Raw genomic sequence first — 23,506 nt, forward strand, 5'->3', positions numbered from 1 at the left:
CTATATAAATAAAATTGAATTGGACTGAAATGAATCAAATTATCATAACAAATTTAAGAAAAAAGAAAAAAAGAAAAATGATTATTTATTTTACCAAAAAAAGAAAACTGGAACCAATATGTAAAACATTTTTTCTATCTCTTCCTATCTGGTCTGTGTAAACACAGCCTGCAGTTCAGCCGAAAAGTCGCTGAATTTTAGTTATATGAATATTTGTCGTAGATGAGTCCGAATTTAAGCGCAGAACATTTAGATTTTACAGACTTTGGCAAGAGCAAGCAGTTTATTTTTGGTGATTTTTTGATATGTAAAATATAGTGTTTTATATCAAATATTACAATTTCAAGCTAAAATTTGGTTACTTTCCTGATGAAACTTAACATCACACATGTTTAGTTCACAGACTGTCAGAAAGTATAAAATCTGACATTTTTTTTCTTTTGATACTGTCAAGCTCTGATACATGCTGTAATTTTGATGATTTTTTAAAAATTATAATATGCCTTAAAATCCAGCTAGTGGGTTTTAGAGTTCAGAGGGTGAACTGATGACCCAGAAATCCTTTGAACAAAGACGAGCACACTGAAAAAAATGTCTTACACGCTTGATGGAACTATCTTCTGCCATGCAATTCAAGTATGGATTCATGTGCCAGTAAAAGTTGAGTGTTTTGGAAAGAGGAAAAGGAGTGTGCTGTAGCATGACAGACAAACACATTTCCGCATATTAAAATTATTACAAATGAGCTTTGGTTAGCAGAGGGCATCTAGATATGAACAGGCATGTCAGAAAATTCAGACAAGACCATCTATCTATATCTTACTGACATCAGGCGTTCTTGGCTGAGAGGTTTTATCATTAACAGCTCCTAATATAAAGAGACTTTAATATAAGTTTACATTTATATTTATAAGATGAGTGATATCATTTGAGACCTCCACAAGTCACTATACTTGAGTCTTTAAGTAATGTTAGATATGTTACACGCCCTCTTGAGGAAACTTGTCCTCCTCATTTGACCCATCCAAACTAATTAGAAGCAGCAGGCACTCACAGCGGAGCACCCAGTGGCCAGATCCAGCTCCTTGGTCAAGGGCAACAGCAAGCGTATTCCCAATATCTAACATTTTGGTGTGGAAGGAAAATGGCACACCCAGAGCGAATAAAAAACAAATGCAAGAAAACCAAGATGCCTTTTACAAAGTGTAGTGCAAGAGGACATAGCCGCTATGTTTTTTATTCTGTATAACCACCAAGCTCTGAAGTTGTCGCTACATGCTTTTTTCACAGCTCATAGATCATCTTCACACTGACAGTTTGAAAAAGCACTGCACTTTATATCTTTAAGATTACTTCCATGAGAAAAGAGAAGAAAAAAAACTGTTTCAAAAATGTGAGAAATATCACCTTGGAGATTTGGAGAGTGTGACATTTACCTCTGTTAACCTTTGTTTTCTGTGGATTTTCTTTCACAGCTGTGGGCAAAGTTAAATCCCTGCTGTTTTGTTTGCATGTCCAGCGTTCCTGACATACACACAACAGGAGAGGATGGAAATCACCTGCAGGATACATCAACTTATAACTCTCTACGGTGATGTTTGTGTGCAACAAATTTACATGTGTATTAGTACTTCTGCTTTTCTTCTTTGTTATCCGCACATGCTTACATATATGTACGATGGGGCCAAAGCCTCTGAAATATAGACGTAGAAGACGCCTACATAAACAAGTGGGTTCTGACACTTGTACTAGACTTAGAACAATGAGGATTATTTCTCTACACCCACAACCACTGGCATGTTCTGGCCTATCTGACAAGCTGTCATCTCCTGCATTGTTCACTGTGCTATTGCATAGTGACAAATGGTACAAACAAAACTGTGTAGGAGAATAGCACAGATTTAAGAAAAAAAAAATCATACTACAGTAGATAATCTGTGCCATTGGCAATCATTTAAACAGCCAAGCTAAAGCCATGTGCACCGAATAAACCTACACTGGGACTGCTTTATCAAACTCAGCGCTGAATGCATGATCTACAGCATCAGATATCTCAGATGGTAGTCCATCAACGTTCACATCAAATGTACAATGCTAATGCTAATGTTCAAAAGCAGTGCCAACAGTACTGGCCCTCTTAAAACAATAAGTTGGTTGTCTTTCATGCGACAGTGTCAGTTGCATTTAGCTCTCAACAACACGATATTCAAACTGGAAATGAATGCAACTTTCATGTTGTTGAACCACCACCAAGTAACGGCTGGGAGCCACTTGGAAGGTTTTTAAAGTTGGTTTAAAATGGAGGGATATATTCAGATCACTAGGGGGAATTATGGCTTCCCAGCAGTGTGTGTGTGTGCGTGTGCGTGTGTGTGTGTGTGTGTGTGTGTGTGTGTGTGTGTGTGTGTGTGTGTGTGTGTGTGTGTGTGTGTGTGTGTGTGTGCGCGCATTACTCACATTGTGGGGACATAAATCTGTTTACACAGTCAGATTGTTGGGGATGTGCCTCTCTTTTGGGGACAAAAAGTAAGCCCCATAACATAAATCATTAAAGACTGAAGAAATAGCTTGAAGTTAGGGTTGGGTTAGGTTAAGTTTAAGGGTGGGGTATGGCTAGGCAAGTAATGGTTAGTATTAGGGTAAGTAACAGGAAATGAATTTAAATCAATGTAATGTCCTTTGAAGTGGTAGAAACATGGCTGTGTGTGTGTGTATGTATGCACTGCACATCTGTTTGCACATAATGCTTGTACAACGTGAGAGTGCGTGTGCGTATATGCATGTGTATGCTTCTGTGTGTTTGCAACATCATTAGAGGAAGGTCAGTGTGACACGAGCAACACTGCTTCATAAATAATGTAAAACAATACAGGAATTAGACTTTGTAATTATACCTCTCCACGGCACTATGGGTGATGTTTGCATGTATGCATTTGTGTGCATTACGTGCATGTGTGTCTATGTGTGTGTGCGTTTGTATAATCTCTAATTAGCTCCAAGAGAATAACAGTGGCTATTAAAATGTTGCATTAGTTAGAGCTGGGGATGGAGGAGGCAGCGGAGGGCTCAAAATGCCTCGGTTCATTAGAATTTGTTTGGTTTTGTATATGTGTGTGTCTGAATAAAGAAACCCACATATGGAATCTGTGGAAGACAGATAGAAAAGGGTGAGGGATAAAAAGAAAGAGAGACACCATTTGGAAATATGCATGCTCACAGGCTTATACTGTATTTGTATGAATGAGCACGAGTGAATGGCTCACGTTTATAAAGTGTGACTGGCAGTGAGTGTATGTGAACGTTGCACTTGTAATCATATTCATCCCTGTCAGGTCAGCCACAGTTTACCCTGCCACTTTCAATCTAGCGGCTGTGACTTAGCCTTAAACAGCACATGCTATTTGGCTTCTCGTCTAATGACATTTAATGCTGACCGATGGGGACTGCATGTCTCCCCAATTAGGAGAAGCACTCCCCTGTATGGCAAACTGTTAGACTAACATCGACTCCACCGTGCAAATTTGGGGATGAATTATTGAAAAGGGCAAAGCTGAGCACCTTGATGAGGTTGGCACATTTGGCTGGCTGAATGGTCAAACTGACACAGCTTGAGGAAAGAGGAAAAAGGCCACCACTATCTCAGCAGCTCAGAGTGTAGCTGGTTCGATGGCTTTGTCTGGGAGCTGGACCTTATCACACTAACTACAAGGCATTCACCCCTGAGACGACCTTAATGACAGGAGTTACCATGGTCCAATTTAACACCAAGATTCCAACAGCTCTCCTCGTGGCAGTAACTGATCAGATTTAAAAATTAAAGATTTAGGTTTAACCATATTCTGAATGCAAAATGTGCAGTCGCATTGCACCTAGGAATTCTTTGGAGCTTAATGTCTAGTGACTGGAAATGCATCTGGCAGACGGCTATTTTCTGTGGATGTCAGCAAGCCAGCAGCAATTAGTAAAGTTAAACAGCTCAAGAACAGGTATTTTTATAAAATTATATTGAATTTAAAAAAAAAAGAGTGTTCAAGATAGAGAAATAATTTTTAAAAACAGGGAAATGAATGACAGTAAACGCTTTGTATATAGTTCAATGTCACAGCACAGAAGCTGAAATTGATTTCAATATTCTCCAATATTGCAGCAAAGGGTAGCCCAGAAAAAAACAATGTCGGCTTCCTCAAAGAAATGTCAGCTGCTCGGTTGTGTTAGGTGCCCATCATGAAAGCAAAGGCAATCAATGTTACATTAGGACATCGAATAAGTGTACTTTTTTCAATAACAGACACAGGAAAACAAAACAGCACTTTATCAATCCATTCTTCAATGTGTTCTTGATTCTTATCCATGGATATCTTCACATATTCACATCAAGTGCAACTGCGACATTTACTTAAATGACTAAACCCAGCTGATTGAGATCTGATTTGCATTTCACTTTTTGTTACATTTCAAAAGCTCTCTGACAATTCACTTGACAGCTGAATGGAAACATAGCTCCAGAGCCACCCAGATAACTAAACTGTTCAGTGCTGTTGTCGTTCCTGAATGTGTGCATAAACCTCTTTCATGTGCGAGTGTGAGCGAAATAAAGAGTGTGTTAGCCATTCCCAAGTGCTGATTGAAGCTGCTGATGACAGAACGGTGGCACTGGATTCTTTTCTGTCATGCTCCCCAGGCCCCTGACCCACCTAATTGGTTTTCAGTGTTTAAAAGACCAAACCATCAAAGACGCATCTGTCATTTTGACTGCTTTCACTCTCAGATTCAGCTCTTTCTATTATTTATAACTGACAAGAAACTTTTCTGAAATACACTCTCAAATGTACAGACAAGAATCCAGACATGTCCGCTCATAGATATATTCTGTAAAGGACCACTCTTTGGCGATCATGTATTCACGCTTATGCTTTCTCTGCAAAAACACACACACTGATATAGGCATACACATTCACACATTGTGTAAGTGCACTGAAAGTCAGTCAGCACACCCTGACACAGCAAAGGGAATATATGACCAAAGGGGTTTATTTCAGTGTGTCTGTGTGTGAGTATTTGTGGATGTGTGTCTTTGAGAAAGGAAAATGGAGATGGACAGTGTGTGTTAGCATATGTATGTATTTCAGAGAGAAACACATTTTTTGTTAGTGTGTGTGTGTGTGTGTGTGTGTGTGTGTGTGTGTGTGTGTGTGTGTGTGTGTGTGCGCGTGTGTCTACGTGTGTTCAAAGCCTTCATATCTTGCCTCAGACTCTGCCTAACTGTTCTGACAGTGTAGAAGTACAAACACTGATACAAGTTCTCTGGGAGTTTTTGCTCCACACAATACAGAAAAGGCTCATACTCATGATCAAAGTTGTAGAATAACCCAAGGAAACATCACTACATAATCCTAGCCATTAAAAATAGGCTCATAAATTCCTGTTAAACTTTGTTGCACACGAAAATAAATGTCAAACACATAATGGACTTGGAGGCTTAAATGTTAAATTTAAATCACGCAAGTATTTGACACAAAGCCTAAAACAACAACAAAAAAAACTGTTTCTTGAGCTTTCAGTTGCCTCAAAATGACTTTTCCAGCTCCACAAATAGGCTAAACTTCAATAGCTTCTCACACAGTTAAACAAACAGCCTCCCGTTCAGCCTCTTCCACATCAACATGTCAACTTACATCTGAAGAAACAACTGAAACCACAACAAACAACAAGCTTTTCCTTCCTTCCATGCATGCATCTGCAGCCATCTTTCATCCCCTGAGCTTTGTTTTGACCGAACACATCCCCGCATCACCACCCAGCTAATCTGCACCTATCTGTCCAACGTTAGCATCAAGGCTACACCAGATAGCACAGGGGATTGAGTCTGGCTTTGATTCGTGGGGCCTTGATGCTACAAAGCTATCTGCTAATCTAAACTTGTTTTTTCTTGTTTGATGGGACTCCAGTCTGCAGACTGGCACTGCCAGATACAGCTCAAACCAAGGGAGAACCTGGTTCCACCTATTTCCACCCACACATGTTCAGCTGCACACTACAAAGATTGCAAACACACAGCTCTTTTATCTCCGGCTATGTTTCCTCTTTGGGATGCCAATCAAACATTCATAACTACTTGTTTTGGACTTTCAACAACAACATCTTTCTCTACCTGCCTGTCTTTTTCCCTTTCTTCTTTACAATATTCTGAAGAAAAAAAATCACAATATGAGATTTGCCAATATTGCACAGCAGCCTCTCTTTCATTTTCCCTCTTTCCTACTGCGATAGTGATCCAAACGATAAGCTTGCCTCTATTATTAGCAGTGTAATAGAGGGCTGTGGTTGTGAGGATCTGACAAGGAGATGATAACAAAAGTGCTTACTCCTCCGTTCTCCCCGCTCTTCTCCTATATCATTTAGAAAACAGTCGCAGTGCAGCAGCAGATCATGGTCGGCTAATGGCCTTAGAATATAACTGCTGCCACAGTAAGCAACACTTACCATTACTCAATTTATAGATAACGTCATTAAAGTTAAGAATTTATTTGTTATTCCACTACTTCTCCATGCTCCAATAAATACTTGTAATCATACACAACACCCAGATGCCAAATTAAGAAGTGTCATTATGAAAAAAATTCAACTTCAGCTGTTGAGGCCCAGAGTTGTTTTCAGGATTGAGCTTCCCATTATGGACTCGTAGCTACTTTGTTTGGATTTTCATACCTTGTGGTTTTGGCAGCTCTCAACCAAAATATGATCTCTATTCAGAGCAAATGCCCCTGGGAGTATTTCCAGACACATTTATCTTCTCTGCCGTATTACGATGTTTGGAGAAGCTCCAGATTTGACACCTGGTGACATCATGGAGTTGAGGAGTTGGGAGTCTAACTTTAGTGCTTTCAGACACTGGGGGAGTGTGTTCGTCATGTTCCCAAACACGGACCACATCATGTTTGAGCAGAAGAGTAACATGTAGGAATAAAGTGAGTGAAGGACAATCCCACTTTATTACAAATTGTGTCTTGGCTGTTTCTATAGGTTGTGTCAACAAAAGTAAACGCTGAGATCTGGTAACACAAAGTAATCCCTAAAATAAAGTCATACATGGCAAGAGCAATCAGATGATTAGGCAGGATGAAAATAAACAGTTTAGGTAGGTTATTGAAACCATTTCATCTGGGGGTAAAAGTAATGTGAGAGCACGTAAAATGCCTATAACAAACCCTTAATACACAGGAAAAGTGAAAACAAACAGCCAAAGCAACTACAATAAATCCAAATCAATCTAATTTGTGTTTTTGTAAAAAGTGATTTATATTTTCAACAGACATGATTAGGAAACACTGCTACCATTCACCTCTGTTTACTCTTTCAAATATGCTTACATGAGGGTTTGTTTAAATAATGTCTGATGTGACCGCAACCATCTGACATCTATTTTCACTTGGTGAGTACAATGTTATTTTTACCAGCAAAAACTACAAAAAATGAGATGCAAGTTGCATGAAAGTGGAATTACCCTTTCAAGACAGAAGACAAGACATCACAATGGAGTACTATAGCAGAGAAGAAACAGAATAAATGGTGACAAATTAACATCTCAGCAGATTCCAAAACATGCCATTTGACCATCTTCCAGTTTGTGAAAATATGTGTGAAAACCTCTTGCTGAGAATGTGTGTGAGGTTTTTTGTCTATTGTTAAGATTAGGAAAGACACAAGACGCAGCAGAAAACAAGTTAGCAAATGCTTATCCCTATAGACTGATGTGACGATGTAAATACTACAGTACAAGTATGCCTATGCTTGTACGGAGATGAGAATCAATAACATACGTGTTGTGTGTTATGTGTGTGTGTGTGTGTGCACTGAGTTTGGATCTGACAACAGCAGTAACAGAAACCAAAGCCTGGGTAGATTTCCAGGGTGTATGTATTTGGAGCACTGTGGGTGACTGACAAGCCTTCAGAATAACAAAGAATAGCTTTCATGCCACCTGATGTGTGTATGTGTGCGTCTACTGTATGAGTGTGTCTTCCTAAGTTTCGGGTGCATATTTGTCTACTTACACGTGCACCATTTTGGCTCAGTTTTTGTGTAATTTTACTTTAAAATGTATGCTTTTCTGTATATAAGTGCGTGCGTGTGCGTCTACATTGTGTCTCGCAGTCTCAAGTGTGTGTATTCTGCCAAGCCTAAGAAGGTGACATATTGGAGCAGCTTCCTGTATCTATAATTCATAGCACAGGCTCTAAACAAAGAACAGAGTGTTCGGCTCCCATCAGACATGCTACAGGGGAACTGACACGGTTGCTAAAGCTGCAAACAAAATATATCTGGATAGCTTGGACCTGGAGCTAATAAGAGGTATTACAGAGTGTGATAACAGAAAAGAGCATAGAGACTGACAGGCAGGCTGACAGCCACATGTGGAAGACGGGATACTATTTTCTTTCTGTCTCTTTTTCTCGCTGCCTTGATGGATTTTCTCTGACCCACATTATCAGGAAACAGACAGGCAGACATGTAAACAGGTTCAAATGTGACTCACTGAGCTGTCTATCCAGAAACAAAGGCTCTTTCAACACCATCCCATATTTCTTTTGTCGCGATGCACACCTGCAATCACCCCATGTTCACAAGGAGGACAATCATGCAATATTTAGAAACTCAAAATCCAATTATTATCTGGAGGACAGATGCAACATTTATACCTGTTGTGTGTGCTGAGGCTTGTTTTTCCAGCTACATAAGCAGATGTCTGTCACATTAGTCAGGCTCTTCACCTATGTTTGCTAAAGGAAGCATCTTGCACCTTTTCTTTCAAGCATAAGGAGGGTTGATCAAAGACATTCTCATATAAACAACAGAACAGCCAGACTACTAGAGCTCAAATGCTTAATGTAACACAAAGACAATGCAGTGTATAGTGCTGAAATAATTTGTGCATTAACTAATAGACAAATAATTAATCATCAGTAATTTGTCTAATCAGGTAAATAAATGTGTAAGTAATCTGTCCAGCAAAACTTCACAAGGATTTTCTGCTGTTCCATGACATTGTTTAGTGAGTATCTTTGGGTTGTGGATTGATGGTCAGACAAAACGTGACATTTAAAGAGGCAGACGTCAGCTGGTCAAATAGGGATATTTGCACATATTTCTCCCCAAGGCTTTCATGGTGTTTTACTGGTTTGTGCACATGAAAAGCAACAGAAGCAGTTGTGTTAAAAGTTAAAAAGAGAACTTAAGAGAGTTCTTTCCTGCAGACTTTGGTCCTTTTGCTCATCTGGATAAATGTTGTGTGAAGTGCCTGTATGCAAAATTTTGTTACAAAAACATTTTTGGACAGTGACAAGTAAGAGAAGAAAGGATTCAGATGATCATGGACTAAGCACATAAATGTCTAACAATTAATGAAATACATCATCAATAGATAAAGTACAAATAATCTGTATTTGAATCCATACACCTATTCCATGTCCATGACAGCATGTATTGTTGCCTTAATAATACCTTTTTTTAAAGAAGGCAGCTGCTGCTCTTAATGTTTACATCATATGTCAGCAGCATTTGACAGGCTATTATAGATCACACACTACTGGGACATGCTATTTCTTCTACTAATTCCACACTTTGAGATGTACTGATGGTTCCATAAGGCCCAACTTACATCTGCTCCTGTGAGTCTCACTTTCAACAACTCCATTACTGCTGGGGCAAGCATGTACTGTAATTAAAATGCTACATATTGTTAATAGCAGGTGACAAATGCGCCGCACTGAACACACAAACTGTCATGGGTTTTAGCTATCAATGTGATCCCTGCGGCAATTATCACACTGACAAATGAGCCAGGCAGATGGGGGTATGTTCATTAGGATGTAAAGAAAAACAGAGTGTTGAGAGAGAGCAAGAGGTGTGTCGCATACATGCTGGAAAAAGAAAGATCAGTCACTGAAGAGATGACAAGATAACAACACTAAAAGTGGTTTGGATGTAGCAATGGTAATGGTGGTGGGGTGAATGTGGCTTTTTCTGAACTTATGGAAAGACCATTCCTTATCTATTCATATGTAACAGTGACTCATCCTTTAGCGCAGCCAAAAATAGCTTTCTCACCAACTGCACACAGCACATTCCTCATCTCATTCATTCTGTTCAACTAAAACTGAGCAACAATCACAGGACATGCAGCAGAAGGTAGGAGAGACAGGGAAAAGTTGGGTGAGTTAAAGTGCAAAAGTAATAATGCGGAAATGTGCACAGTAAAATGAGATTTACTGTAGCTTAAATGTGCTTATCCAAAAACTGCAACTGCAGACTCGTGTAAGACAATAAACCATGATTTGTTCACTATGGATGTCTCCTGCTGCAACATGGTCACACACGCAAAAGCTATTACCCATTTAGAATCAGTATCTGCTGCTGTTGTTGCTGCTGTGTTTTTCTGAACAAAATCATCAAAGGAATAAAAACAAACTAAATGAAGTAGAAACATTAAATTGAGGTTTAAAATGTACAGTATATTCCATTTGAATGGGACCTGACTAAGAAAAGAGAATCCTGGAAATAGCCTGGTGCTTTCACATTATTTGTTCTCACCTCCCACACTGCTTAGATGGAGAGTGCAAATGTTGAAAGGAGACAAATCACATTAGGCACCTAAAAACTGACGAAACCTGAACTGGAATGACTAGAGCTGGCAGTTTATCCGTGGGCAGAGGAAGCGCTGCCTCTACGGACTATTTATCCAATGCGTACTGTTTACAAGACTTTCAGCTCAACCCTCGAGCCTTTCAACTCTTGAATTTAGGCTTTGCCCACACCAATGAGGAAACATTTGAAAATGCCTTAAACTTGTGATGCAGTGTTTTTTGGCATAGTGGCAAGCATATTCTTGTTATTTTCAAAAAGCTTTCTGTCCACGCTGAAGCATAAGAAAAAAAACAAGATATCATCAAAATCCCCTACAGACAAACTCTAAGATACACAAAATACTTTGCTTTGAATAATAATTTGTGTTTGATATGTTTTATATTATGGTTAGAACATTATAAAATGGCATCTAAGCCTCCTCCTTATTCAGAAAATTCAGAAATGATGAAGGTATTTCTTATTTAAGTAGTTTAAATATGGGATCAAAGATGTCAGTGAATTCTCAATGTATGTGCAACATAACCTTCAAGTTGCAACACCACACTTGTACAAAATGCCTATTGCATCAGCACTGGCCATCAAACTAGAAATAATAATATGAATACTACTCAAAAGGGCTCATCTTCAGCTTTGATTTTAGATGAGTTCAGAGAAACTTCACACTTTCAGGAGAAGAATTAAATCATTCTTCTAGCAATGCAACTTCACATGAAAATCACTCAACAGTCAAATCATGGGGTGACTGTTATTGTGAAGCAGTCTCGTTTGTCAAAGAGATTAGCACTGACTGTAACAATTTATCAAAAATTCTTCAACGAGGCAGCAGTCATTTTTGGCATTTTTTTGGCAGCATGTCAGTTTCTACATATTGGAAGAAGTAATGGAAAAAGAAACCACAGTGAGTTTGCTGATGAAGAGCAGCAGGAGACAACGCAGACCTACAACTTGCTGGTACTGTTCTCAGTTTCATGTGGAGTCTAGTCGAGTTGTGGGCAGCACAAAACCATATCACTATTGTTCATGAACGATTATTGACTGATTTTATTAAAAACAATGTGAATTTATTTGGCTGCATCAGTCGCTCTTCTGCTGCGTTTCTGACAAAACAGCAGTTCAAGGAGTGTTTGTGGTAGTATGAACTACACTTGCTGTTAACCCCAGCAAAGCTCTCACCAAATAAGACAACTCATAAGTGTTTTCATATACAGTACATGACTGTATCTCTTCTATCATCTGAGAAGACCAAAGGTTTATTCTTTAACCTTACATTTCACTTCAGCTGTAACGGAAAAGCTCTGAGGATATGAAGATGTGTACTCCTGCCATTCCAAAAGCTCCCCTACAACTAGTTAGTCGCCCAGCTTTACAAGCAAGTAGGAATTTTACTGAACTGCTACATTCCAAGTAAGGAACCATTTGTTGTCTACCTAAAAACTTTGCATGATCTGCTCCCTTACTACTCACTCATTGTAAGGCAACCCATTTAGAATGAGCAGCCATCAGGTTTCTTAACCTTTTAGAGCTGCTTCTGGTAACTCTAAAATGTGTCAGCACTACAATGTAAGACCAGCCTTTTTAATCCATCCAACTAAATTACATTCATATGTTGCTAGTATTTGTTTAAGTATTAATGCTTCATAATAAATCACCTCTTGATCTTCTAACAACCAGTAAGAGTGGCAGTTCATACCAGTGAGTGACAAATAATATTTTCACCCATTTACAGATCTAACAATGTCAGTCACTTCCTAAAATTCATCCCGAGTCTTTTTAAAAATGAATGTGCACGTCTATGAGCCTCTAAATAAGGAAGCTTGATGCTGCAAGCCAGGGAAAATGGAGACGCCACCAGCTCAAGAGCCAAGAAAAACAAGCCAAGGAACACGAGCCGTTTGTGAGGCATAACAAGACGATTACGGTGGTGGAAGCGAGTTATCGTTGCCTGATATGGAGGAAGCAGGAAGATGCCATGTCATGTACCATCCTCTGCTGCCAAGCCGATATACTGTCTCCTTTCCAGTCAGGCTGGGAAATGCTGATGATGCTTCCACCAAAGAGCAGCCACCATGAGAGAGCTGTAATGGCTCGGTATTGAATGTATATTGTGAACTAATATTAGAGATTTCTATTTGAGTTTCTGGCTCTTTTTACCCATGGCACACATGTCTAATGTCGTGACTGACAAACCCAAGTTTTACAAGTCAAGACTGAAGCCTCTCAATAACTTCAAACTTGGGGCTCACCTCCAAATCTGCTTACTGCAACATGATACTGAGACAGCATCTAAAAAAAAAAGCTGTGTCAAACCTTAATCTTTTAAACGTGTGTGGGGTGGCTTAAGTAAGGAGCTAGCCAAACCGTTATAGTGTGAGCCTTAACTAACCTTCCATGTGCCAGGTTTTAGGATAAGAGGCACTCAACCCCTTCAGCCAAGGGCTCCATTTTGAAACAGTAGGCATTTTAATGTATTAGGTTGGCACAAGGTTAGAGTAGGGGTCATGGGCAACCGAGCTGTGTGTGGGTTTGTATCTATGTGTTTGTGTGTTGAAGAGAAAGAAAGAGGGCCTGCACAAGACAAGTAACGGCTGCTGTAAGCCCTGTTTTTTCCACTATGTGGCAGAGCTAGACGATTGCCAAGGCAGCCACCCTGCGCCCCCATGGTATGTAGACACTGTCGCTCTCATAGACAAGGAAAGAGAAGGGGGAGGACTGAAATGTGTGCATGTGAAAGAGAGAAAAAAGAGAGATAAAGGAGGGGAGTTGAGAGAGTTTACAGTACAACTGGCAAAACACAACAGCAGCTATCCCTCCAGTAAAACATTTCATCACTAACCAACAACACAAAACCTGACATAAATATGTTGTCATCAACAAGGACATTGTAGTTATGACAAGGAGCAATGATGTCTTCCGTGCATTTCCGATACTTTTCAATTCACACCCAAATACAGTCAATTTAGTAGGTAGTGCTGGGTGCAAAACTAAAATGTAAGTACCAAACAAAGTACCAAACAAGTATCAAAACCTAGCATTAAATATCTGGTCAGACTTGTAGTTTGATTTACTATTTTAGACTTTAATCAGATACTGATAGTATTTACTTTAGGCAAAGTTCATGTATGGAAGCTTGTGTATAGACAAAATTTGACATTTGATTCTTTTTGTTAAACTAGAACACAGGTTTTGCAGAAAATTCCGTTTTTATTCCTCACTTCAATTGTCCTTTTCAGTCTCACATGTGTATAACTGATCGCTTCTATTTAATTAATGCAACAGTCAACACAGCAAGCACAACATTTTCACTTGCGCTTTAGTCATAGCCAAGACTCGGACTGATCTCAGACCTGTTGACAGTGATTGTGTATTCCATGCACTGTTATACCCCTGCTGCAGGTAAACCAAACAGGCTGCACACCACTCTGAACCTAGAGATCATTTTCTAAAGCAATGCTTTACCTTTCATCATAACAGTCAAACGCCAGTGTAACATCAAAGAGGTTGGGCGTTCAGTAAGACACTGGTGACAATTTGTTGATACAGGCAGAGGAAGCACTCTGTGCCCTGTCATTGCATGTCAGATGACAACAGTGCCAGGCTCCAACCCATTCATTATAATCATTATTCCAGGGCAGGGAAGGGGGCTATAGCTCATATCCTTTCATTGCCATTATATCTCATCACAGTGTGAGCCAGGCAGTGAAAGAGAACTCAGAAAACAAAACAATGTAACTATCACAACAGAAACCACAACAATGACTACCCGAACCTGTTCATGACGTTATGTCTACATTATTACTAATATATGTCATTTGAATAAAAAAGCAGCCTTTTTACCCAGTGTGTGCCTATCAGACAACTTTCACTGGATTGAATGGATGTGATTTGGCTCTGTGCTTCTGCAATCAGTGCGTCTTGTTTAAACTGAAATAGATTTCTCACCCCAGCACGGTTCAGCCAAGAGGCAGAGCAGGCTCTCTAAAATAAATGGCAACAAAAAACTGAAATGAAAAAAAAAATACACATGCTCATCTGAAAATCTCACCCTTAAGCGCTTCTTTTTTACCATCGCTACCGGCTTTGGAGAAATGGCACCACATTATCAGGGGATTAATGATTACTTCGCAAACTGGGTGTGAAACAAAACAGGTTGAATAACCGGAGAGAAATAAAGCTGATCACAGGAGTGGGAGATGTGAGAATAAAAAGGGGATGTTAAATCAATGAGATTTAAATGGGAGTTGCAGTTGGATTTGCGGGGTTGATGGCTTCCCTATCTGGGTGTCAAGCATGTACCGTGGGTGTGCTAAACAACAGCCAAACATCCCCAAATCCTCCAGGCGCCTTTTGAGAGGTGAAAGAATTTGGAAAACAGGAGTGGAGGTTAGGGGGATAGCGGGGTGGATGGGGGAGATACAGAGAGCGTGTAATAGGGAGAGAGAATCAATGGGTACCCCTGGAGCAAATAAAAGCCATGACATCATCGTATGGCAAGGAGCGAGGAGTGGGGAGGAGAGAAGTGGAGGGGGAGAGACATGGAGAAGGCAGAGACGAGAGCACCCACAGTCACCCATTCTGCCTCTCGGGGCCCATCCACTGGAATGGATAAGATCCGAACAATGCACCCTCAATGAATGGGATCCCAAATCCCACAGGAGAAAAACAAATCACCAGTGGGAAAGTGGAAGGGCGAGGGAGAGATGGAGAAAGAGACAGAGAGATGGAGAGAGAAAGGGAGACCCTTAAAAAGATGTGCACACAAAGCAACAAAGCATCTTGGGACATGTAGAGCAAGGCAAGTAGAGACTGAGACAAAGACGCTTTTGTCCTTCCTGGCTGGTGGGTGGCTTGGTGTGAAGGATTTGAACGTGGTACCATATACATCAGAGCTCTCCGATATATTGATTGGGCCATGTAATCCCTCAAACGATAAATGAAAAGGTTGGATCTGCGCTGGATGTGTTGTTTGCTGGGGCTACATGATGACAGCATGTGGGAGGCAAGAACCCGGCTTTACGTAACACGTAAGAAGAGCTTTGTGCTGTGTTCAAAGTTTGGCCCGCTGCTCACGATGCTGATTTGACAGAGACACGTGAGGCAGGGAAGGATGTTCAGGGAGGCTCTGATCACAGCACCTCCTTGCAGAAGTCAAAATGGGATGTTTAATTGCATTCCTCATCACACAGTGTTAATAAATAAAGTCACAGCCTTCACTGGGAGGGTTTAAAATGTGTGCAGAGTGCGAGTGTGTGTTGCTGTGTGCTTTCGAACAAAGAGCTTCCGTTCCTCCGTGATTACAGCGCTGCTGCTGTAAGCCAGAACAGAGAAGATAAATTAGAATCACAAGAAGAAGAAAAAAGTCTTTCATGTCTGATGCTTTGATAACAAAAACAAGCAGGTTTCCGCAAAATAGAATTAGTTGGCTTATAATTTGGAGCTAGCTGGGGACAACTTGACACAAAAATTTCAAACAACAAATGGAAGATTCGCTCATGAATAAGTCACAAATAAAAAAGAAAGAAAGAATTGCATTATGATTTATTTTGGGATCAATAAAGAAGGAAGATGCTGAAAAGTGCAGACTGAAGTGGAATAATGCAGATAGGAGGAGTCAATGATGCTACTCTCTGATCTGACAGAAATGCTCTTTCTGACAATTCAGAGGCACTTGTGTATGAATGCGCACAATTAACAGCATGGCTTCCATGATGCTTACAGACACTTGGTCTATGAGAAATCTGAAGTAAGTTCAGCTGGAGCTATTCTTGAAGTCCAAATTTAACCGGAAGATTACTGAACTACTACATCTTCAGCCGGATCAACGAGGGAAAAGAAATACTTTTTTCTTTCCATTTCCAGGTGCGACAATAAATGGACTGTTGACAGTTTTACCTCAGCTACAGCTTTGTGTTTCAATATATTGATTTGCTGGCACTTCATGGCATTTAAGAAAAGGCGTAGGATGTAGGAAAGATCATCTAAAATTCGATTTTTATTGAAAAAACAGAGATTGAGCTGTGCATTGGGAGACCAGACTTTAATCAGAAGAAGAAACCTTGCAGTCAAAATCCATTAGAAGACTGAAATGACCTGAAGCCAAAAACCGTACCTCCAGCAGCTCAGAGGTGCCGACCCCAACGTCTAACCTCTGAACTTCTTGTTAAGGGAGAAAGAAAGGCTGCAAGTAATGATTATTATCATTATCGGCAAATCCTACCACACTTTTTTTGAAACAATCAATTAATTGATTAGTCTATAAAACTGAGGTACATGCTCATTACAATTTTCTGAGGCCCAAAGTGGCATCTTCAGATTGTTTTTCTCCAAGTAACAGTCAAAAAAACAAAAAATAAATAATACAAAACTACAAAAATAAGTAGTAATTGGCATTTAAGCCCAAAAAATAGCTTAAAAAAACAATTATTTCCTTCTATTATTCTGTTGGTTATCTTTTATTTTAGCTGACAGAACCTGGCAGAACATCCAGTGGTTTGGAAATTGGACCCTGGTTTTCCCAGAAATTCTGCTTCCACTCTTGTCTCTCTACCTTATGTATGTTTGTTTCCCTTAAGCGAGTAGGAGCACTTGAAGTTTGTATTTGTGTAATCAGCCCTCTTCCAAGATCATGTGAATTCCATCCTCTCAGTTGTTCCACACCTGGAAGTTTCTTAGCATCCTGCAGGATCACATATATTGTGCTTTTCTGTGCACACAACACCTATTGTATGTCCTGAAAGAGGAATCCCTCCTAAATTGCTCTTCCTGAATTAAAAGTACAAAAGTTTTGGAGAGTTTTGGCTTTATCAGGATTGAGGGTTTAGGGATAGAGGGTGTTGTATTCTGCCCAGATTGTAAAGCCCCTTGAGGCAAATCTCCGCTTTGTGAAATTGTGATATATATATATAAGTAAAACTGACTTTATGTGACAACTAATCAACTGAGCAACTAGTCATTTTAAGCACTAAGGGGAAGTGAAAACTAATTGAAATGAAACAAGTACTTCGGTGGTGTCCAGTGGGGACTGCAGCTTGAGGAGAAAGCTGTCCTTGCTTACAAATTTTGATTGAATAGGCCATAAGAAAGGAGGAACATAAGAAAAATCTGTAGGGAAAAGTCTGGGATTTGTCTGAAAGCAGCATTTAGTACATTTCCCCCCTTTGAGGTTTGAAACTCAGAAGAGCTTTGCTTTATCAATTCTCATCAAGTCTGTCTGAAGCTATCAACTAAAGATATCCTTTGAAGTCTGAGCCAGCACGTGGAAGCTACATTAGCTCACGAGCTCTTTCCTCATGCTTTTGCAGCCTAGCATGTCCACAATAAATATTGAAATCGGCGGTGGCTGCTTTGGACGTGGATGTTCTGTATTATAAATGTCACCCTACCCTTGGTCCACAGAGCAGTGGCTCATTCTAATGCTGCCAGACAGAAAGAGAGAGACACCAACTGGTGAGGGATTTTTACTTTTAGACTCATCAAAGTGACATCAGAGTGCCTTATGACTAAAAAGGAAGATGGACACTGTGAGCAAAATTACAGGGGAAGAACAAAGAAACTGTCAGTTCCTTATTTTTTATGCCATCTTTGCTTTCTCCTTGCAAAATAGCTCATATGATGACTTCTTCTGGCCCTCAAAAGTCATTCAAAGGTAAAAAGGACTCCATTTTTAGGAGATCACAGCTAGTACAACTATGAGGGATTATAATTTGACTTCACATCTTGTTTAGAAGCCAAAAAGACTTTGAACCAATGAACTACATGTGACCTTTTTCAGCCTCCACCCACTAAAACCAATTTTCTTCCATATTACGTGGGGGGTCTGTGTGATGCACATTTCTGTTGAGTGGTAGTTGTTCAAATGCCAGCTGTAGCTCATGAAGTTGCCCATGAACATATCTGCCTCATCCGTGCATGATTTTTCAAAGCATTTTAAAACAACAAAGACACTTCATTAGCTGCTGTAAAAATATGATCTCCACTCATTAAAAGCTTCCTTATTTTCTCTCCTTCAGACACTAAATTTCTTCTTTTCAGCCTGTCATATACCTTAAGCATTCTACTGCACAAATTAATAGTGCAGCTGGGTGTATTATTTATATTTAGCTGCTTATTCTGTGGCCAAGTACTTTGAAAATGATTAATGGCTGTCTAAATGCGTTCCTTGCTATCATATCATTTTGATTTCTGATTTCTACTGGTTTTATCATCTTTGCCTTACTTTATTTGTTAATAATTTGCTCTCCTCTGGCCTGGTCTGTTTGCTTTCTAAATATTTTATGATGTTCAATAAAAGCAAAACAGCAATTGCATATTTATTTTTGCTAATTCGTGCTGAAATAATGCACAATTATAAGTTCTCACTTATTTAAACTTTCACAACTTAAGTTTTTTCAATACCACTGTAGGGAGTTATGTCATGTGTTTTTTGGCATTTTTTACTGCAGAAGCGAACACCTACTTTAATGAAAACAATAATCTTGTCTGAGTTTGTCAGTTTCTTTCTCTCACAAGCCCTCTGTGGCAAATTTTGAAGTTTCCTAAGCAAGAAGCCCAAAGGAGCACACGCATAAAGCGAAGAAGAAACTGAGCAACTTAAGACTAAAAAGGAGATGTGTACGTGCTACACAACCAAGGAATCAAGTGTGCGTGCATCACGTACTGGGCAGAAAGCCATCAGTGTTTTTAGTTGTTTCTCTTCACAGATCTTCACAGCTTCATCCCACAAAGACCAAACCTCTACAGACAACACACCTCCGAATTAAAATGGGTGGTTTGTGTACTTCTATTTCAAGGTCTGTGCAGCTGAAAAATAAATAAATCTGGTTATCTGCAGTCTAGCTAGCACGCTTGCCAAAAAACTCTCTTCAAATACGGATAAAAGTACACATTCTTGGTGCTTTTGGTTTGTTGATGAGTGCACCATTAATATCTGAAAATATGGCTCCCTGAAGTAAAGTGACATCGCATACGTACTACTATTATTGATGCTAACACTTCACATATCACAAAGTGAACCTCAAGAGAAATTTCAACAAATCCTCACTTAACTTCATCCTCTCCCACTGTTATCTTTCTGTTATCGTTCTCAAGTTTTTCTTTGTCATCTTGCCTCTGTTTTTCTTTGCCCTTCCTATAACCCTCCGCTGCATCCTGATCTCCTCCTTTCCATTCCCTGCGAACATCAAGTTCTTCTGCTAACTTTTCCCTTCTTTTGACAGCAGATCAATCAGTCGTTTTTCTCTCTCAGCTCTCTCTCCATTGGGATAACAAGCTATGCAACAGGTCTTACATCAAATACAGACTAAATGAGGCCACTTCTAGCAGTCTTCATGAGGATAAACTAGAGATAGCATTCGTGAAGCATTAAGAAGTGGATTAGAGGACACTTCTGCCTGTTTGCAGATGCACTGCAATGCTTTTTACATAGGAGGCAGTAACTTTCCTAAGCTCAATCCAAATTCAGCTGAGAAAAATAGCAGCTCCCATGGGTGGGGTGCTGGAATGACTGCTGCATGGAAGCCGAAACAGAGATCTATAAATTCAATATATGCTGTTGCTTCACACATTTTGGAGGCACATGAAAAATATATCCCCTGATGATAAATATTTCAATGAAAACAAAGCAAATCAGAATATCCTAAAATGGAGTCCACTCATTTCTAATTTCAAGTGAGTCTTCTAACATCTTATCCACTGTACTGTAGACATACTGCATGTCACATATTGTTTGGGGAATGACATGTGAAGCGCCCTGGCAGTCGTCCTCCTCCTCAGGGAGAGTGCTAATGAAGTAAGAGGCTGGTCAGATGGAGGAGTCTAAGTCTCCACTTGGGTTCCAAGCAATCAATATAATCCTGAATGTTACCCTTGCCTTCCTCTCCTTATATTAAATTTCTATCCTTTATCCTCTTCATCTTCATTATTGCTCACCCTGTACTCTTATATACAGGTTTTCACCTCCTCTTTCAACCTTATATCTCCCTTCATCTGTCCTCATCACCTGTTATTCTTCTAATTTCTGTCTTCTGCAGTTTTGCCTTCCCCTTTCTTTTAGACAGTTAGCAGTGCGGGTGTTATAAATCTGTGCTGTAATTAGTATGACACTTGCAGCTGAATTTCATTTCTATTCACAACTAATTTAGTTCTCAGTCATTGCAGTGTTTTGACATTCCAGAAGTTGCACTGAGCGATTCTCAGAGAGTTTGGAAGGAAACAAACTTACTGTCAAAAAACCCTAATCAGAAACACTGATGGAACTTCAAAAAAAAAATAAAAAAAAACTGTGCACAAACTGCCTTAATACTAAGTTAAGGAGGAATCCTATCCATCTCAGATACTTTAGTGCCCCAAGGGATGCTTCCCAACCTGTGAGGCAACAGTGCCCCCTGCAGGTCACCAGTGGATGTGTACCTAAATGAAGTTGATCCCTTTACACTGTTAACCAGCCTTGTTTTAGCCCCCCAGCTATCCCCTCCCACAAGGGGAATTGTGTGAGTGGATTTAAATAAATTAATGCCTCTTTTGCAAGCCTAGGGTAAACACTGCTGAAAATAGTCCAAAACATAAAAATGTCTTGCCGCTGTTGCATTCACATAGCTAAAGAAAAACATATATTTTCTCTAGCTTACGCCTATAGGCCCGCATTTAAGACGGCAGCAATTTGAATATGTCATGCCTAATTCCACGTTTAGGCTGAGCCGGCATTCTCTGGGGACTGAATACAAAGCAGTGTGGAAGAAAGACACTTGACTAGTCAGCTGGAACAACAGTATCCAGGCTCAGGGGATAATCAGTCCCACCATTTTGAGACAAGAACTGCTTTAAAAGAAACCATTCAAATGCCTGAAGGCCATAACTAAAAATTTCAATATCCATGCCGCCAAACAACTGTCCTACGTAGCAGTCACAGTCTCAAGAATATATTTCAAATATTTGTCAAGCACTTCACCAAGTAAGTAAGTAGCTCATACTTGAGCTGGTAGTTGCTCAGAAGAATTAAAACATTAATTCTAGAGAAACTATTTCAATTAGATCATGTTCTTCAAAGGGTGAAAATCATTTCGTTTGAAAGAGAAACAGCTCTTTGAGTTCTCATTGCTTATGCTACAGCTACAGAGTTAAAATTCTCCCAGTAGAAAAGAAAGAAATGAGTGAGAGAGGCTCATGAGGTCTTGGCTATTAGACTAAGTATGTGGCATTAGCTAATTGGGACCCAAAGAGACTACTGCATGAAAATAAATGGAAACAGGGAGGCGCTACAGTGGAAAGTATGAACTCAAAACCATGTTTCTATCGTGTGTTTTCCTTAAAACAGATATTTAGGACCAAGTCTTATTAGGATGCTGAAACAAAATCCTTCATCCAATACTTTGTTTTGATTACCTGTGCAAAGATTGAGTTATTTAGAAATAAAGAGCAAAGCTAATCACCACAAATGACCCCAATAAAGCAAATATATGGACAAAATCTAATGCTAGTGGATTAATAGACAGAATTCAATGCCAGTTACAATACAACCCCCCTCAATAATTGCACATACTGTCCAATTTTAGAGTATAAGTCTCTCAAGAGAACAAAGAGACCCTGGAGGTCTCCGATAACAAGCTCCCTGATTTCTGGTCTTTACACTACAGTTACTCTGGAGCCAGTTGTATGTCTACCTCTGGGTCAAGACAGACACTGGTGGGATTACCATCTACTCGCAAAAGAAAAAAAGAGAAAAGAGACTGGAGATGCTTCTCATTTGTCATAAACACAGAACGGTTCCCTGATTACAGTGCATAGTAAGACTTTTAGTAATTAGGCTGCATACAAGAGAGTCGAGAAGCGGAGGAAGAAAAATAATGACACACATGTTCAAGGTGCATGTGCACTGTATGCATGTATTCATACCTCAGAGTCTTCATTGTGGAGTCCCAGTTGGAGGACGGCACTGGGAGACTTCAGTCTGGCTTGGCTGGACTGAGCCATCTGCAGGTTCAACTGCCAGCCGACATATTCCAGCTGAAACACACAAACGGAGCCACTTTTTACAACTGACTTAATTGCAACACATAAAGCTTCACACTTCAGTTTAATAAATCCCCCAGACACCCTTTCAAACGCTGAAGAAATGACACTTTGCCATAAAACATCAGAAGAAAAATGTATACTGTACATCTGTGTGTATATGGATTTTTTTTTCTCATTATCTTCTCACTGGTTGACCCAATTTTTCACTGTTCACTTCCTTATTGTTGCTGTTTTCATTATTTCTATGTTTACAGACCGTTTTGTACTTTATCAATCTATGTAGCACTGACATTATGTAGTAGTGGTTTGGTCTTTAAAACCCCACAACACACTAGAATACAATGTGATGTCATATAAGAGTCTAAAAATTACAATGTAAGACCAAGAAAAGCAGGAAATCGTCACATTTGACAACCTGGAGCCTGCAAATGTTTGCCATTTTTGCTTGGAAATGTTGAACTATAAAACCTTTATCACAACAGTTACAGGTAAAATTTATTCTAATGGGGCCATTGATTGATCTAGTAACTATTGCAGTTTGATTTGTGTTCGATTTTTCGACATTGTTTAGTTTAACCTTCTAACTTATGCCTATCTGTTTTATGAAAACTCCACACCAATTAGAAGAATCACTTGTTCAGCTGAGAATGGAACAAGTACGATTTAATAATGGCTTGTTTGCTCAGTATGCACTACCACATGACCTACAGCCAACATTATTAATTGAAGTCGTATTATCACTCTCATGAATATAGTTGTTATCACACTCAGGAAGATTTACTGCTGTAAAATCTTACTTAATCTCTTCAATTTTAAGTTACCTTGCCTCCCAGCTGCAGGTTGTCAGACTGTCATT

General features: G+C 39.6%; 1 protein-coding gene across 2 annotated transcripts in view; it reads right to left on the reverse strand.

Annotated features, from left to right (window-relative positions):
• commd10 (COMM domain containing 10) overlaps positions 1-23,506 on the reverse strand; it is a 55,468-nt gene that overhangs the window by 26,460 nt on the left and 5,502 nt on the right. For both annotated transcript variants that reach the window (XR_008601873.1, XM_023264473.3), the window contains exon 5: positions 22,531-22,641. Coding sequence is in view for 1 of the 2 variants with exons in the window: in XM_023264473.3 (XP_023120241.1) it covers positions 22,531-22,641 (111 nt within the window). In the remaining variant the exon portion in view is untranslated. The remainder of the gene's footprint in view (positions 1-22,530; positions 22,642-23,506) is intronic.

Source organism: Amphiprion ocellaris, chromosome 6 (genome assembly GCF_022539595.1).
Source record: "Amphiprion ocellaris isolate individual 3 ecotype Okinawa chromosome 6, ASM2253959v1, whole genome shotgun sequence".
NCBI lineage: Eukaryota > Metazoa > Chordata > Actinopteri > Pomacentridae > Amphiprion > Amphiprion ocellaris.